Source organism: Paralichthys olivaceus, chromosome 16 (assembly GCF_024713975.1).
Source record: "Paralichthys olivaceus isolate ysfri-2021 chromosome 16, ASM2471397v2, whole genome shotgun sequence".
NCBI lineage: Eukaryota > Metazoa > Chordata > Actinopteri > Pleuronectiformes > Paralichthyidae > Paralichthys > Paralichthys olivaceus.
In genome coordinates this window covers 12865997-12881410 of record NC_091108.1, presented here as the reverse complement: position 1 = coordinate 12881410, position 15414 = coordinate 12865997, and the positions used below count along the sequence as shown (strand labels likewise).

Here is a 15414-nt window from a genome sequence, read left to right as displayed (position 1 = left end):
AACTTTGATTTGACGCAGTAACGTATGGGCTGTCAGTGCCAGTTGGGGGGGAGGTAAACAAGATGGCGACAACCTGAGCGGTGAGAGTAACACGAAGAGTCAGAGGATTTCACTGTTATCCCGTCAGACCTCAGAGAAACACTCACTCCTCAGCGCACCGGCACGAACAGAGGGATTCAAACCTGCAGCGGAAAACCGACATTCATGCGGATCTAGGTGAGACCCGGTGCAGGGAGTTAGTTAGGTTAACTAGCTAGCTAGCAATTTACATGGAATCGGTGCGGCTTGCTAGCCAGCTCAACTCCGGTTAGCGAAGCTTGCATTAGCCGAGTTCACACGATTGTCTGTTGTCGGTGGTCGGTTTGGACGCTAGAGCCGATAAACGTGTTGCTGCTGGTTGAGCCTAATGCGGCACAGTCGGAGGATAATGTCCGCCTGGTCTCCGCTGCTCCACCGGCAAATGAAACGAAGTTGGCTAACGCTAATCTGAGGTAAAGTTGGCTAGCTAGCGCTGCATCCACCGTTAGCTACAGTTGTGTGACGCCGTTTGGGTTATCCTCCCTCATCCGTCCACATGCAGTCACCATCTGCATTTAATAAGCTTTCGCTGTTTAAACACAGTCGTCCATTTTAAAACCTGCAGTGCTCACTGAGGGTGTTCATACCCAGGAGCCGTAAAGCGGTAGTTTATGCTTCTAAGCCTGTTCATTCAAGCAGACGCGCTATGCTAGCTTGTCAGCTAGCTAACGATTAAAGATTTAAAAGATTATTTCTTCAAAACAATATACTTGCGAGTCGTATCTTACGCACTGTTGTGGTTAAATTAAAATGTTTATTTAATGTGAACTTAAATAAATGGAAATCTCTCGTTGTCTTATATGGAACTTCCACAGCAGAGAGGAAATCCAGTAAGGTTAACTCGTCCATGTTGATGTCTGGACAGATTGTTTACCCGAAGAGGGTTAAGTTAGTTCAGAGGCGAGCGAACCCCAGGTGTGTATTTCATCAATGTTTAAATGACCTTTTGTTTTCAGGCACCAGGCTGAAGGAACAGTGGTGGCATGGAGGACACCTGAGGACAGGTGGACACATTGGATGGCTCAGTCGCCCTCCAGGAGCCAGGCTGTTGCCGCTGCATGCGTTTGGCCGTAGATCTGTGCTTGGATCCAGTCCAGTTGTGCACACGTGTGTGTCCAGAGGAGAACTATTCTATGCAGCATGAAGTTTCCACAGAAATGCTGCGTGGCCTTGAAGCAGGGCTTGGCTAGAAGGTATTAAATTCATATTGAGGTGTCTGGAGCAGAGAAGAATTACATATTAGAATCACAATTTTGTCTCAACAGAAGTTCTCACAGATGTAGTACCTAATGCAAAGTATAAAACACTAACTTGGTACAGGACCCAACAGGTTGTTCATCTTTACCTGCACCTCCCAGCCCTAATGTTTACAAATTGGGATTGATCCCCCACCTCCTCCCTCAACTCTCAGACGGGATTACTCCCTCTTTCATGTTTAGTATTTTATAATTCCTCAGTATTGCATCTTGTGGAATTAAAAAAACTCAGAACGGAAAAGTTACCAGTGGATTTCTCTCCAGCAGCAGTCATAGCTGTTGGCTGTCGAACTGTCAGTCATGAGTACCGGGGAGCTGCATCATCTTGACTATCTAAATGAAAATGAACTGATGGAAATGGATACTTTCATTCACCGCATTGACTCTACAGAGGTGATCTACCAGCCACGGAGGAAGAGGGCAAAGCTGATAGGAAAGTACTTGATGGGGGATCTTCTAGGGGAGGGATCTTATGGCAAAGTGAAAGAGATGCTGGACTCAGAGACACTTTGTCGCAGGGCTGTAAAGATACTGAAGAAGAAGAAGCTGAGGAGGATCCCTAATGGAGAAGCTAATGTGAAAAAGTAAGTTTTATTTATTTTTTTATTGTACATCATAACACCACCAGTGACGTTTTTTACCTAGAGGTGGTCAGTTATCCTGAGATACAGCAGCTCTGGCCTCACTGTAATGTTTGATCTTCCTGAGTTAATTAATTTGAACCAGCCCACTGAAAATCCAATGAATCTTTCCATGCAATTGGGTTGTGTGGGTCACAATGAAAACGGCTCCTCAAATCTTTGCTATTCTCTTATTAACCACTACTCCCCTTTTAAACCTTGACCAATTCTTGACTTTGCCAACTCTTAAACATCCCTATTGATGATAATGTTGATTAAAAGGATGTTTCCCCTGTTCTTACTCTGGAGCATGTGGTTTGGTTGGATGTGTTTTTGTTTTGCACCTGTAACCACACCCGCTAGTGATTGGAAATTACACTCATCTCACTCTAAATATGGTTCAACATCACTGCATTAAAAGTAAAAACTTCAATCACTGGCGGATGAAACAGTTGAGATGAAGGAATAAGAGAAATACAACATTCTAAGTTGAGATAATCTTCTAAAATCCGTCATTTGTGTATTTTGTTTTACAGTGTTTATTAATAATCTCCCTCTCCATAAATATTCTGTCGTGTAAAATTCTCTAAAGGAACTTAACCTTTTTTCTTAACTGTATTGGTAGTACTACACCAACAACCCTCTATAATTAGATATTTAAATTCAATTTAAGTTAGAATTCATAATAAAGCTATAATAGGAAATTTTTATCAGCTGTGTAGAACCTTAAGTTGTCAGACAGTTCTCAATTTCTCCTTCTATTCCTCTCATCTCTCCTCCTGTGTTTTCTCTGTGATTTAGCTGGTATTTCTATGTATTCAAAATTTTTCCCACACGTCCCATTTCCAGATTTGTAGCAGAAGTTTTAATCACACAGCAGTTTATTAAATATTACTCCAGCCTTTAGCTCTGGGCCTGTGCTAATTATAGAAGAAGCTTTAGAAAACTGTCAAAATGAGTTCACACAGAGAGAAAGAAGAGCTGCAAGATGGCGTGTTATTGAGGCCGCAGTTAAAACGGCAGCAGAAGAACAATGAAAAGCCTGCAGAGTCAGCTTACTGATGTTTTTTGGGGATTTCAGTACCTCATATTTATCACATATCCAGGCTAACCTTAATTAAGTCTATTTTAATGTATATACAGCGACTTAAAGTGTCACATCAGCAGCTGCAGCTCTGTCACACTCTGTCAGGACATCCAGGAGTGTATGTGAAAAATGGTGTAAAATATGAAGTCGAAAACAAAATTGAAACTTGGCGAGTTTCAGTTTCTGTTATGATGGTGTAAAATGTTACAATAATAAATAGGTGTTTACATTCCTTGAGATCAATAACTGAAAGATTTGCCTGAAACACATTCTGTGTAGACAGGGTGTGAAAGATTAAGGGTAAACATTTGAGCAATGTCAGCAAAGCCATTTTCAGTCGTGTCCAGTGGAGGATCTCCAGAGAATTGAGTCCAAACTTTGTCCGCAGTTTGTCTTTCACACATGCACAACACAGCGGGAGATTCTCTTCAGAAGCATTCACAACAGCAACACATTCTCCACAGGACTCAGATGGGGAGTTGTGCAGCATTTAGAGGCAGGACATAACATATTAATTCCACTGCTGAGATCACGTTTGTTTGAGGCAATTTTGCACCAAATTTGGAGTGACATAGTATTCTCCAGGGAACAACCTGTTAAATATTGTGGAAAGGGTCGATTCAAGAATTCTTTATTTCTCAAGACTGACATTCTTATCAATTTCTCAGGAAAAAATGTGGATCTTGATGGAAAGAATCAGGCATTTATGGTGTTCAGATCTTTGTTGATTATATATATATATATTATATTATCTACTTGCTTTTTCCTTTTAGTGATCTCTTGGAAGAGCTAGAGAGACGTGTAGGGTTGTTTGGCCTTGGAGGAGGGAGGTATGCACAGTACTGAAGGCCATTCTTGTTAAATTTTTCTTATAGCTTCGTAGCAAGAATATACAATTCCTTTGTGAAACCACTGTTGAGAACAACAGACAACAGGGGTATTTTTCAGTCAAAACCAAAAAATATTGCCTGCTTCAGTCTCTTTACAAGACACATGTTAATCCTAATTGTGGATTCTGTTGTTGAGGTAAAGAACCCAAAATATTTCTGAGATGCTTGGTCTCAGTAAGGACGTACATAAAAGAGTCCTTGTCGGTAGGTCCTGACTCTGATCAGGGCTTCAGGGTTCCATGGCTCGGCGGGTCAACACTGAGCATGAAATAACCACTGCTTTAGAGAAAACATCTCACATGACAAGTAACATAAAGTTTAGTTTCTTCATCAAGACAACAACCTAAACATAAAGCTAATGCTACACAGGAAATGCTTAAGAGAACTATTTTCATATCACAGAATTGCCGAACCCAAGTAAGTACCTTATTCCAACCCTGAATGAACTAAAAAATTACTCTTGTGTCACCTATTATGACTTGACATAGCTGGAGCAGTTTTGCATAGAAGAATGTTGAGAAACGTCCTTGTCCAGATGTGCAAAGCTGATACATACCTCTAATATCTTTTTTATCTATCACCCTGAACTTGCCACTAATATTTCTCGGGCCATAATATTTCTATTTTCCCCTGGGTGACAAGGTGGTCTGGAGTTTGTTTTTTATCCCCTCTATAGTTTTAGTACACCGCAGTAGCTGTAGACTACATGGTTGTATCACTTTGTTTAGAAGACCAAAGCAGTGTTCATTGATGTAAAAAACTGGTTTTCACATGTTCCCTGTGCTGCTTCACTTTTCTTTGTCTCACTCGGTGGAGCCCGTATGTTTTCCATTCTGAGGAAGCTGGATCCTCGAGCGTCAAAAGCCTGCCTGTGTGTGGATGCCATAGTAGTACCCAGCCTTCCCATTCAGCCTGTGTTCAGCATTCCTGTCCGCCCTGCTTTTACAGGGTTGCTGTGGAGACTTGGCGTGCTCATACAGGCATTGATTGATCGAGCAATGCCACTTGTGTTACTACGGCAACACCCCAAGAAAGCCGTGCCCTTGTTTGCAATGACAGGAGCGCACATGGGCGAACGCACATACCTGACAAAGACTGTGAACCAGCATAGTGTAGATACAGATCAGTTGTTGCTGCCATATCTTTGTTGAAATCCTCTGAGCTCTGCAGTCTGTGGGCCTTGAACACAAAACATCCATCTGTACACTTTTGAACTCAGACTGCAGAAGGACTGCAGCAGTTACTGCCTTCAGTGGCAGCGCCTCCTCTGTTTAGTGGTAAGTTTTATGAAAACAGGCAGTGATGCAGATGCAGGGTGGTTTGCTTCATCTCAGGTGTGTCATCTGCTCTTAGCTGACTACCAGAGATATATATTTTGAAACGGGGCCCTACCATATTGTTGTAGCTCTGTTTCTACGTGTGCATGAGGCAGCAGTGTCTTTTTTTCCAGTGCAATGATGCAGCAGTAACTGTGTGCGTGTGTGTGAAATACAGACACAGCCCAGAATCTCCATCAGTCAGTAGGAAGGTTGTGTTTAAGGAGAAGTATTGACAAAGCACATAAACTGCAGGGTGATATGGGACAGAGAGGCTCCAGTGTGTTTTTGGGAGATTGTGCTGAAATATAAAAATGAAGATGGATGATACCTCAGCACTTCTGGGGCTCCAGGAATTTAATTTATTTTTGACTCAGACCCACTTCTTTTTATAGGCTTGACTTGTTATTGCCTGATAGATTAAATCACATGCAGACGTAGGGGAGAGTGGTTCATGCAGGAATCAACATTTTTATCACCTACAATTCCATAAATGTTCAGAGGACAAGAATAGATCGTGTTTTATTGTCAGAGACAACTGCTGTGAGTCGTGATGTCAGATATAGCTGCAGCGGTGCTGCTAACTATGACACCATGGAGGAGGGAAATTAATTCAGTGGAGCATTTCAATTTTATGATCTTCCAAGCAAGACATAACTTAGCAGGGTAAAACTGTGTTCAGGTTTGTACGGGCACAGTTTTCAGGATCTTACCTCAGTGGGGTTTGTTTTAAGCATATATGTTCTTTAAAATGTCTAAATGCAGCTAGACCTATGATATATATACTATGTTGACTTTCATACTTACATTATCCAAAATGTTTCCCCAAAAAATCCCCAGATTTAGATCAAGGTTACTGGTCATTTCATTTAGTTTGCCTTATATTTGCATCATATCCACTTTACCTGTGGCTTTGCCCGGATGACAGCTGCGTTATTTCCTTCCACTGTTTGTATTGGTCACTTTTAATCGATCATGATTATTCATTGCGGTCTGTTGCATAACATGAATAAAACTTGCATTACCTCATTTATGAACATAATAAGGGCCTGAGTCACATCGGATAGATTTTCATTGGCAGTGGTGGTGAAATCAGAGATCCCTAATGGCCATAGTTTCATATTGTACATTTAATAAAGGTTTACATTTTACTGTTTCTTCTCCACTGAAATATTTAGCTCAAACATTTACAGAGAATTAGAAAAAGTTAGGCTGATAATGCAGAATAATGCACTATAAACTAGACTATAAAAAAGTCAGAATTGAGACAAACTGTAATATTTCTTCATACTAACTTAAACTTGCAGTATTTCCTCTGTGTGGGTGTGGGTATTCTATCTAGGAGAGTTTGTTCTTTGTGCTCTTTCCATCCACATCCCATTTCATTAATGTCCCCACTCACAGCTCCCTGATGAATGTTGAGTCTCCTGGGGGCTTTGCCACGCTGCTGATTTGAACCTATCCTCCTTGGGTAGCTAAGTGAACTGTCAGCTTATCTGTCTTTATAATGAGACTGGTGTAATTGACTGCTGCAGCACTTGTTCACCGGCCTGTTTTAGAGTTGGGCTTTACTGACAAAGTCAAACAATATTTACAACATGTTCCCTCAGTAGATGATGATCTCTGACCAAATGCTAGACTGTATTAAGCTTCACCGAATTTTGAATAAACATGTGAACAGTTCATTGTGCAGCAGTGGTGATGCAGCGTCAGGGTTCTGTGGGTCAGCAGGTCTTTCAATTACTTGACATTTGCAGTTCCAGAAAGAAAGTCATGACCAGCATTGTCACAGGCCAAGCAAACAGCCCATTCTAAACAGCCGTGTGTAGAAGGCGTACTGCACTCGGGATGTCTAAATGACAAAACTGATTTAAATTGCATAGTTCAAGAAACTCCACATTATGAGAAATGTCATTAATGAAGCAGTAATGCATTTGTTGTCATGCTAGCAGTGTCATATTAGTGATGGTGTGCTTTTGTTTGACATTCATTTGCCCACTTAATGTTCTAAATGTATTTTGTGCTTTTATCCATTTAAAGGGAGATTCAGCTGCTAAGAAGACTCCAACACAAGAATGTGATTCAGTTGGTGGATGTCCTCTACAATGAAGAGAAGCAGAAAATATATCCTCATGTTGCTCAATGAATGTGCATATAAGTATTTTATTTTTGATGATTAATGATTTCAGACAGTAAATGTTGCTATTTGTGGCGGTTTTAATTATTGCTAATTATGTATTTTTTGTTAGTGACCAGCTTTAGAATTAACTCACATTATTAAAGGATGTGTTTGTTGGATTTGGCAAATCCCCCTTGACTCCTGACTCACGTATATGGTGATGGAGTATTGCGTGTGTGGGATGCAAGAAATGCTGGACAGCGTCCCAGAGAAAAGGTTTCCAGTATTTCAAGCTCACGGGTAAGTCTCTCTCTTTTTCTCTCGCTCTCTCTGCTATATTTAGTCTGCGCCTCTGCAGCCTTTGCTCCAAGCCTATGTTTAGATGCTAGACTGCAGGGCTTCGACTGTTAAAATAACTGACCAAAGATTGTGTGAATGTCTGGTTGCTGCTGGAAAGACGGTGAAGCAGAAGTGACAAATGATGAAGGTTCATCTGACCACAGGCTTGATGTGCTGATTGTTTCTTTACATCCTATAATATGGAACACTTTCCTTGGTTTTTCTCTCCTTGCAGGTACTTTTGCCAACTTTTAGATGGCCTTGAATATTTGCACAGCCAGGGAATAGTTCACAAAGATATTAAACCAGGGAATCTGCTGCTGACCACAGACGGGGCACTTAAAATCTCCGACCTGGGAGTAGCAGAGGTAAGCTCAGACTACAGGATAATGGTGTTTGCTAAACATGAATAGTTTTTTTCCCCTCATTACTACCAAATCTTGGGGAAATAAAAAACAATTTGATAGTGGCTTTATAAAACTAAAACTCATAACTGTGTGGCCACAGGCAGCTTTAATACACAAAAGCAAAAGGTGTACTTTAAGTTTAAGTCCATGGAATTTATCTCCGTAGAAACTATTTCTATGTTGGTTTATGATGCTTGAAATAAATGCCAACTCAAATGGAATTTACATTAGTGTGTAGATTTTGTATTTTGTTTCTGAGTATTAGTGTTTCTATCTATTGGCAGTAGTGGATGAGTGTAACATTTGCTCGTCCATTGTCCAGTTATTTCATGATTTGGTGGAGTTGATATAAAGAAAACATTGAATGAAACTCATACTTATCATATGCACTGCATTTTTCAGGCCCTTCACCCATTTGCTGAGGATGATACATGTCGCACTAGTCAGGGCTCTCCGGCTTTCCAGCCTCCAGAGATTGCCAACGGACTGGACACCTTTTCAGGGTTTAAAGTAGACATTTGGTCTGCTGGTGTAACACTGTGAGTTGTCATTGACAAAGTTCCCAGGGAATGCTTTACATTTTCATAAAAGTGTCGGTTATAAGCAGGAGATTAAGATGTGAAACTATAACAGAGAAAATGTAATATTACTTCAATATTTGTACCACGATCAATAGTAACAATTGAATACATTAATGGTAAAACAAGGCTAATATCGTCTTCAGATTGGGATATTGACGATCACTCCATCATTGATCACCAAGATCTTCTATTATCTATGTTGATATAAATACATTTTACTTCTCAAACACACAAAAAGAAACACCTCACATATTGCTGTTGTCCATTTACTTGTCATATTTTAATGTGACTATAGATACATTACCTTTATACCCTACTATAGTGTAGGAAATTAAGAGCAACACTTCATGAAAGATAAACTTGATTGTCAAGTAGTGGTGCATGTAAGCTTGTTGTACTGTTAGTGGGTTCTGCGATTAGATTTTAAAGAAAAGTCAAAGATAATCAGAAAAGTATATCTGAACTCATATACAGTTGTTTTGATATGCGTCAGATCTGTTTGTTGACACCTGCTTCTTTCCATTCAGATACAACATTACAACGAGTCTGTATCCATTTGAGGGGGACAACATCTATAAGCTATTTGAGAACATTGGAAAAGGAGACTACACTATTCCTGAGGAGTGTGGACCGCTCCTGTCAGACCTGCTGCAAGGTTGGTGTTGTTCACAGCTACATCTTTTTCAGGAGAAATTGAACTTCAAGGTTGAGGTGTTGGCATGGTTACTATCTCCTGAGTATAGCTCTGACTGTGTCAAGCATTTTAAGTGTTTGAACAGCTGTAGCAACAAGATTTGCTCTTGCTATTTTTGTGTCTCATCAAAATATATTTTACAGAATATTCTGTGAAGAAACTGAGAATGAATTGTCTGGGTAGCCAGTGAGAGCAAATCACAAATCCCTGCTAGTTTCTCTCTGATCTTTTCTGCATGTGTCCAGTAGGTGGTGCCGTGACATTGATAGTCGCTGTGACTTCTCAACCGGGAAGGCTTCCTCCAAACTGTAGAAATCCCTCTAGCTGCTGACGTAGTTTCCATTGATCTTGAGCCAGTAGCAGAATACTAAACACATCATAGTGAGGCTTTGCTTCCCTGGAGTGGAATGCTGCAACACTTATGCCTTCGAAAAAACTAAAAAACACAAAGAATCTTTTTACAGTTGGAAATAATCGGCTCCATGGCAGCAAACAAACTGCTTGTAAAATCCAAAAAGAATCCAAGGAAGATTATGTTTGTAGCAACTATGACACCCAGTTAATAAAGACCAGTTAATGCCAGCTCTGCACACTGTCCTTTTATGGAACTGAACCCAGCACACACACAATTCACCTTTATTCAGCAGATTTGAAATATCTTGGAATCAAATGTACGTTTTTTTTGGACTAATGTCTGCATGACGGTTAATCAATTGTTAAAACATGAAAAGAAAAACCTGTTAAAATTCATCAGTCCTCCATCCCCCGCTCTGTGTGAGCGCGTGACGTCTGTGTGTGATGACGCAGCACCTGAGAGACACTCACTCCATAATTACATGGTCTAAAATAAGCCCAGTGCCACAAAAGGTGTCCTTCAGCAGGCGCAGCACTACTATCAGCACTCTGCATGCTGCCCTGCTCTGCCTACTGGGAGACAATTACATTATTAGGTCTGGATAGGCACTGCATCACTGCCGCCTTATCACACCAACACGCTGCCGTTACCACCGAACCAGCCCACATTATGATAATAGAGGCACAAAATCATCATTACATTGTTACAGCTGTTCTCTTACTCGTATTGATGTTTTCCTACTGTACCTCATTGACTCCTTAAGCTCCGCAGGACACCTCGACACATGGTGATGAATTAAACTATTAATCACCTTAATTAGGGTTGCTCTCCACTGTGAGCCGTCCCCCTCAAAACTCTGCAGAAAGAGATGTGAGTGGAGATACTGTTCTGGGTGGTTGTGATTAAATGAACCTTTTATGATGTGTGTGTGTGTGTTGTATGTGTGTTTTTATTTCTTTTTCAGGGATGCTCGAGTACGACCCTGGGAAGAGGTTTTCCATACAGAACATTAGGCAACACAAGTGAGTGATTCAGCACATAAACCCTTTGTCATTTATCCCATAATGGATGGAATATCCTGTATCCTGCTTCTACTTACATATTCCTGACCTAAAGTAAGTGTCTAGGAAACATACTCAAAGGTTGATCTGCCCAACCCCTCTGTCTCTGTCAGCTGGGTGCGTAAGAAACACCCTCCGTCTGAGCCCCCTGTGCCCATCCCTGCCAGCGCAGAGAGCAGGGACCCTTGGCGGAGTATGACAGTGGTGCCCTACCTGGAGGACCTGCACGGCTACACAGAGGAGGACGATGACGACCTCTATGACGGAGAGGATGAGATCATATACACTCAGGACTTCACAGTGCCAGGTAAGTGTGAGCTCATGCCACTCTTACAGTGTTTACTATGTGTTAAATTTGTTTTCTTTTAGGACATGGGGCAGAATGAGAGTAATCAGTGATGAGTTAATGTGTTTTGTGTTTTGGTTAGTCCTCTATTATTTCTCTGGTCTGTAAATGGTCATGAACATTTTTTGTCTGTATTGTTTCATACATCTTTGGAACAATGTCCAATAGTGATTTTTTTTCTTCTTCTTAATGTGTAAGATTGTACACTGACAGTGAGGTGAGAGAGCTTCTCAGAATCCTGCACATTTGAGACATCGAACATGAGTCACCAGGTGGAGAAAACAGGCAAACTCCTGTTTGAACCTATTTAAGAAACGATGTATCAGGTTAAGCTATATTGAAAAGCAGCACGATGACTGGTTCAGTTTCTCCACTGCTTCCTCCACTGAAGTTTCATTGTGAACAAAGTGGTTTGAATGATTGAAAAACACTTTGATTCTTAGTCATCAAAAATCTAAAAACATCTATGTGTTTTTATAATGTCCACCATAATTCAGCAGTTTGCAGTTATCAGCTACTGTGTTTGTACCTGTTTGTTAGATTATTTCCACAGTATAAAAACGGAAACTGCCCCTTCACCTTCTTAAAACAGGAGACTTCTGACACAGGTGACATTTTGTCCCTTTTGACATTTCAAGCAAACAAACTCTAAATCTTTTCTTTAATAGTTTTTTTTCCTGAAATCTTTCTAGTAGTGGACGTTAACAGCATTTAGTGACTTGAGGATGAATAGATAATGACAGAATCCTTATGTCTGATTTCATGTCTTCCCCAACTCTTTTATCTTCCCCCCAGAATTCACATCCTTTATCTGTTGCTAGGCAACAGCCAGTAATAATAAATGCAGTAGTCAGTGTTGGGTATCTAGAAGTGGTGCCCCACATAAAATCCAAATGGAGCTGCAGAAAGTGAATGAAGCAGTTCTAAAAATAGCGCTGTTGAAATGGTTTTGGTGTGGGAGTATGAATGGGTTTCCAGTGCTCACTCCTACACTTGCTGAGCACCGTCGCTCACAGGATGCTTCCTCTCAATGAAGCAATCTGGTGATGTGGTACATGTAACAACAGTTTGTGTATCTTTTTATCTGTAACTACATCTCACAGTGTAATATCCTCCACAGCGTTACAGGGTTGAAACTCATTTGTCGTTTCACATGTGCACACACATGTGCGCTGCACTTGAGATTCAAATGTTTGGGTTTATTTTCCACTCATCAGATTTCCTGTTGTAGGTTGGCACACGTTATCTAATCTGACATTTTGCTGCTGCTGACAAATTAGCTTTTTAAAGGTCATTTTTTGAAAAATAGTTTTACAGCAGCAGGTCTGTGGTGATTTCCTCCAATGTTATCGCCGACATTGTGCCCGCTCATGCCTTAACCTCTCCTACGATCAATAAAGCTTGTGTCAGCAATTGTATGGAAGTGTGATGAACTGGTCTTGGCTCTTATATGTGCGTGTGCTCCTCTAGGACAAGTGACCGAGGAATATCGGGATCAGGGGAACACAGATCACAGTCCAGCTGTAGCCAAGCCAGTTTGTGTGAATGGGACAGAGGGGGGTTCCCTGAACAGCAAGGCCAAAGCCGAACGCCGCTCCTCTTCGTCATCCAACCCCTCACGCAAAGGAGTCTCCACAGCCAGCAAGATCCGCAAGCTCTCCACCTGCAAACAGCAATGACCCCATCCTCCCTCAGCAACAACCCACCTGGTGAGTGCAGACTGTTAAAAGCTGGTGCCTCTGAAGGACACCTTTAATACAGAACATGGAGGGGACAGATGAAGATAAATGGCAATGCAGAACAGGTGCAGCAGATTCAGATGAAAAGATTTTGAGGGGTGAAATGAGAATGTGTTAGAACAATCACAGACGTGGAGATGAGTATCGGGCAGGAGGAGGAGAAGCAGTGGAAGAGAAAATCATGCAGGAGAGAGAATCTGTGTTGATATTCACCAAGCAGTGCTCTGACTCATCACTGCTCCACACACACACACACACACACACACAGGCGCAGTCATAAAAGCTAGATCTGGACTGTTCCGGTCTTGGAGCATCACTTTTCTGTTTGCTGCGAGGGTTTTTTTTTCGATTATATCCCTCTGCGAGTTCATCGTCGGACCTCATTCAGGTGCAGCAGTGGGGGTAGATTTATCCTGCAAGTGTACACACCAATTTAACAGGTTGTCCTCCTCTCTTTTCAGTCACCACCCACAGCGTGCTCTTTCAATCTCGCACATACAAACCACTCACGTCAATTTGTCATGGCTGCAGTGCAGAGGAGATGCTGTGTATTAATTTGTTCAGGCGATGACTCACCCTGGATGAGATAAAGTGAGCTGGGGGGTGTTTGTCTCTCTTTCTCACACTGTGGATGAGTCTCTGTGTGTTAACTGCACCAGTACAGTCTTTGTACACACAGTCTGTATATTTTGTCCAAAATTGTGGCACGTTGAATCTTACACACCAGCTCCGAAACCTTCTTCCGTCAGTAAATTGCTCAGAACATTTTCGATTTGCTGCATTTTTTTTTTGCATCCGTCAAAGACAAAGGAATTTGTTGTCTTGTTTCTTATGTGCGCTTCCAGTGTTGCCAGTAGAGTATCAAGACCACTGACATCCTGAAATGGACTTGGAAGTGATCAGGATAATTTGCTGCTCCTTAATCAGAAGATGAAATTCTGCTTTTTTTACTGTGGGACTGCCAGTATTGTTTTTAAGAAATGAGATTACCACAAAATCTTCCTCACTTCTCCTACTGCGAATCTTCAGAACAAGCAGAATAAGAAACGTCATCTGAGTCAGTGTGCAAGGTTTCTTTGTATGAACTGGATTAGAATTTTAAAAGCCGTATGATAAATGGTATGCAAGGGCTGTTAAATAAACTAAATAAATTAATCTGTTAATACTCTGTGTCTGTCTCTCTCAGGTTTACCTGTCCCCTTCCTGTGTCTGGAAACCTCACAGTTGGAAACCTGCTGACGTAAATGTCCCCGTACCTCCTCGGACTGCTGTTCTCTTTTGAAGATGTGGTATGAGTGACAGGAAGAGGACAGCATGAAATGTTCTTTTTGCTCTGAGACTGAGACACTGGCTGTGAAAATAGATTTTTTTTTCTCCCATGTTTTGGCTCCTTTCAGCTCCTGTCATCTGATTACCCCCTACTCTCCATCCCATCAGCCAAGTGTTGCACCGGATATTACAAACCCCATCACCCCCCTGTACCCCACCTCAACACCCCACCTTCTGTTCCTTTGACTACCTTTGTTTTTACAGATCCCTAATGGCAGTTTTTAAGACACATTGTGATGTGTAAAATTAAAGCGAAAAAAAAACCTAAAGTTATGAATAATTCTATATTTAAATCTGTGATGAGAATAATTATGATAGTACTCTACTACTACCAACATAAAAACTGCATGCTGTACAGAGCTGGATGAAAGGGAAAGTGTTTGTGGAAAGGCTGACAGACTGAAGCCTTGAGATCCACTGCTGACCTGTTGGGGGATTTTTGATTTCCATTTAGTTTTTTGTTTTTTTCTTTTTTCCAATGAATATTTTTTAATTATTATTTATATAAAATATGTCCCAAACAGGCCGTTTGTTGAATGGTCCTTCCTGTTTAACTTGAGTTCAGCCTATTTTCATTATCCAATACAACTCAGTGGTTTATGTCCTGTTTATTATTTACGTGTCCTTTACAAGCACACACTCTACATCCGTCTCTGTGATGTCTGCGACCAGCTTGTTGTCAGAACCGAGAACATCAAGAGCAGATGCTGCTCAGCTGCAGGAGGTGTCGTCACGATCGCCTGTTTTCCAGCGATGCTCTTTGTTGTGCCCATCACATCAGCGGGAGCTCTGCCCCCGTCTTACGCAGCCAGGGCTATCATCAGCTCCTCGCTGGGAATAGATCAGAGATCTATCAGGTGAGTCACAACTCCGAGGGAGGGAGAGAGCAAGTGCTTCCCACGTCAGCGAGGTCCACAGAGGTTCTCCGCTAGGCAACGCACAAGCAGGGAGCGGCGTGTAGAGGATGAGGAGACGCCTCGTGTGAACAGGCTGCAGAACATTTCAGCAATGTCAGTATGTGAGGACACAGGAGGTTCTTAAGGAAGTGTTGAGGTGTTTTGGAAGTTCTGCACAGTACATCAGGTTCTTTGAATCACATTACGTCAACCCCCCCCTCCCACCATCAACAAGGCTGCAAGACATTTTTTTCTGCACGACTTGTTTTATAATAAAGCAGATGGTTCACAACGAATAAGA

At 41.5% G+C, this 15414-nt stretch overlaps 1 protein-coding gene across 2 annotated transcripts; it reads left to right on the top strand.

Moving 5' to 3' along the window:
• On the top strand, nucleotides 1-14741 carry stk11 (serine/threonine kinase 11). Of its 2 annotated transcripts, none has more exons than XM_020110628.2 (11): nucleotides 1-216; nucleotides 1035-1918; nucleotides 7288-7371; nucleotides 7577-7666; nucleotides 7941-8073; nucleotides 8515-8651; nucleotides 9221-9348; nucleotides 10707-10764; nucleotides 10917-11110; nucleotides 12620-12858; nucleotides 14075-14741. In XM_020110628.2, the coding sequence occupies exons 2-10, from the start codon at nucleotides 1635-1637 to the stop codon at nucleotides 12826-12828; spliced, it is 1317 nt and encodes a 438-aa protein (XP_019966187.1). In that variant the 5' UTR covers nucleotides 1-216; nucleotides 1035-1634; the 3' UTR covers nucleotides 12829-12858; nucleotides 14075-14741. The 2 variants fall into 2 exon arrangements, with proteins under 2 accessions (XP_019966187.1, XP_019966194.1); XM_020110635.2 differs by lacking the exon at nucleotides 1-216 and adding an exon at nucleotides 268-491.
• Nucleotides 14742-15414: the final 673 nt, after the last annotated feature.

Bases quoted from the DNA above. Each gene is read 5' to 3' on its own strand.
- stk11 (XM_020110628.2), top strand. From the start codon at position 1,635: ATGAGTACCGGGGAGCTGCATCATCTTGACTATCTAAATGAAAATGAA. The intron at 1,919-7,287 runs GTAAGTTTTATT...ATCCATTTAAAG, and splicing joins GGAGAAGCTAATGTGAAAAA to GGAGATTCAGCTGCTAAGAA. The intron at 8,652-9,220 runs GTGAGTTGTCAT...CTTTCCATTCAG, and splicing joins TGGTCTGCTGGTGTAACACT to ATACAACATTACAACGAGTC.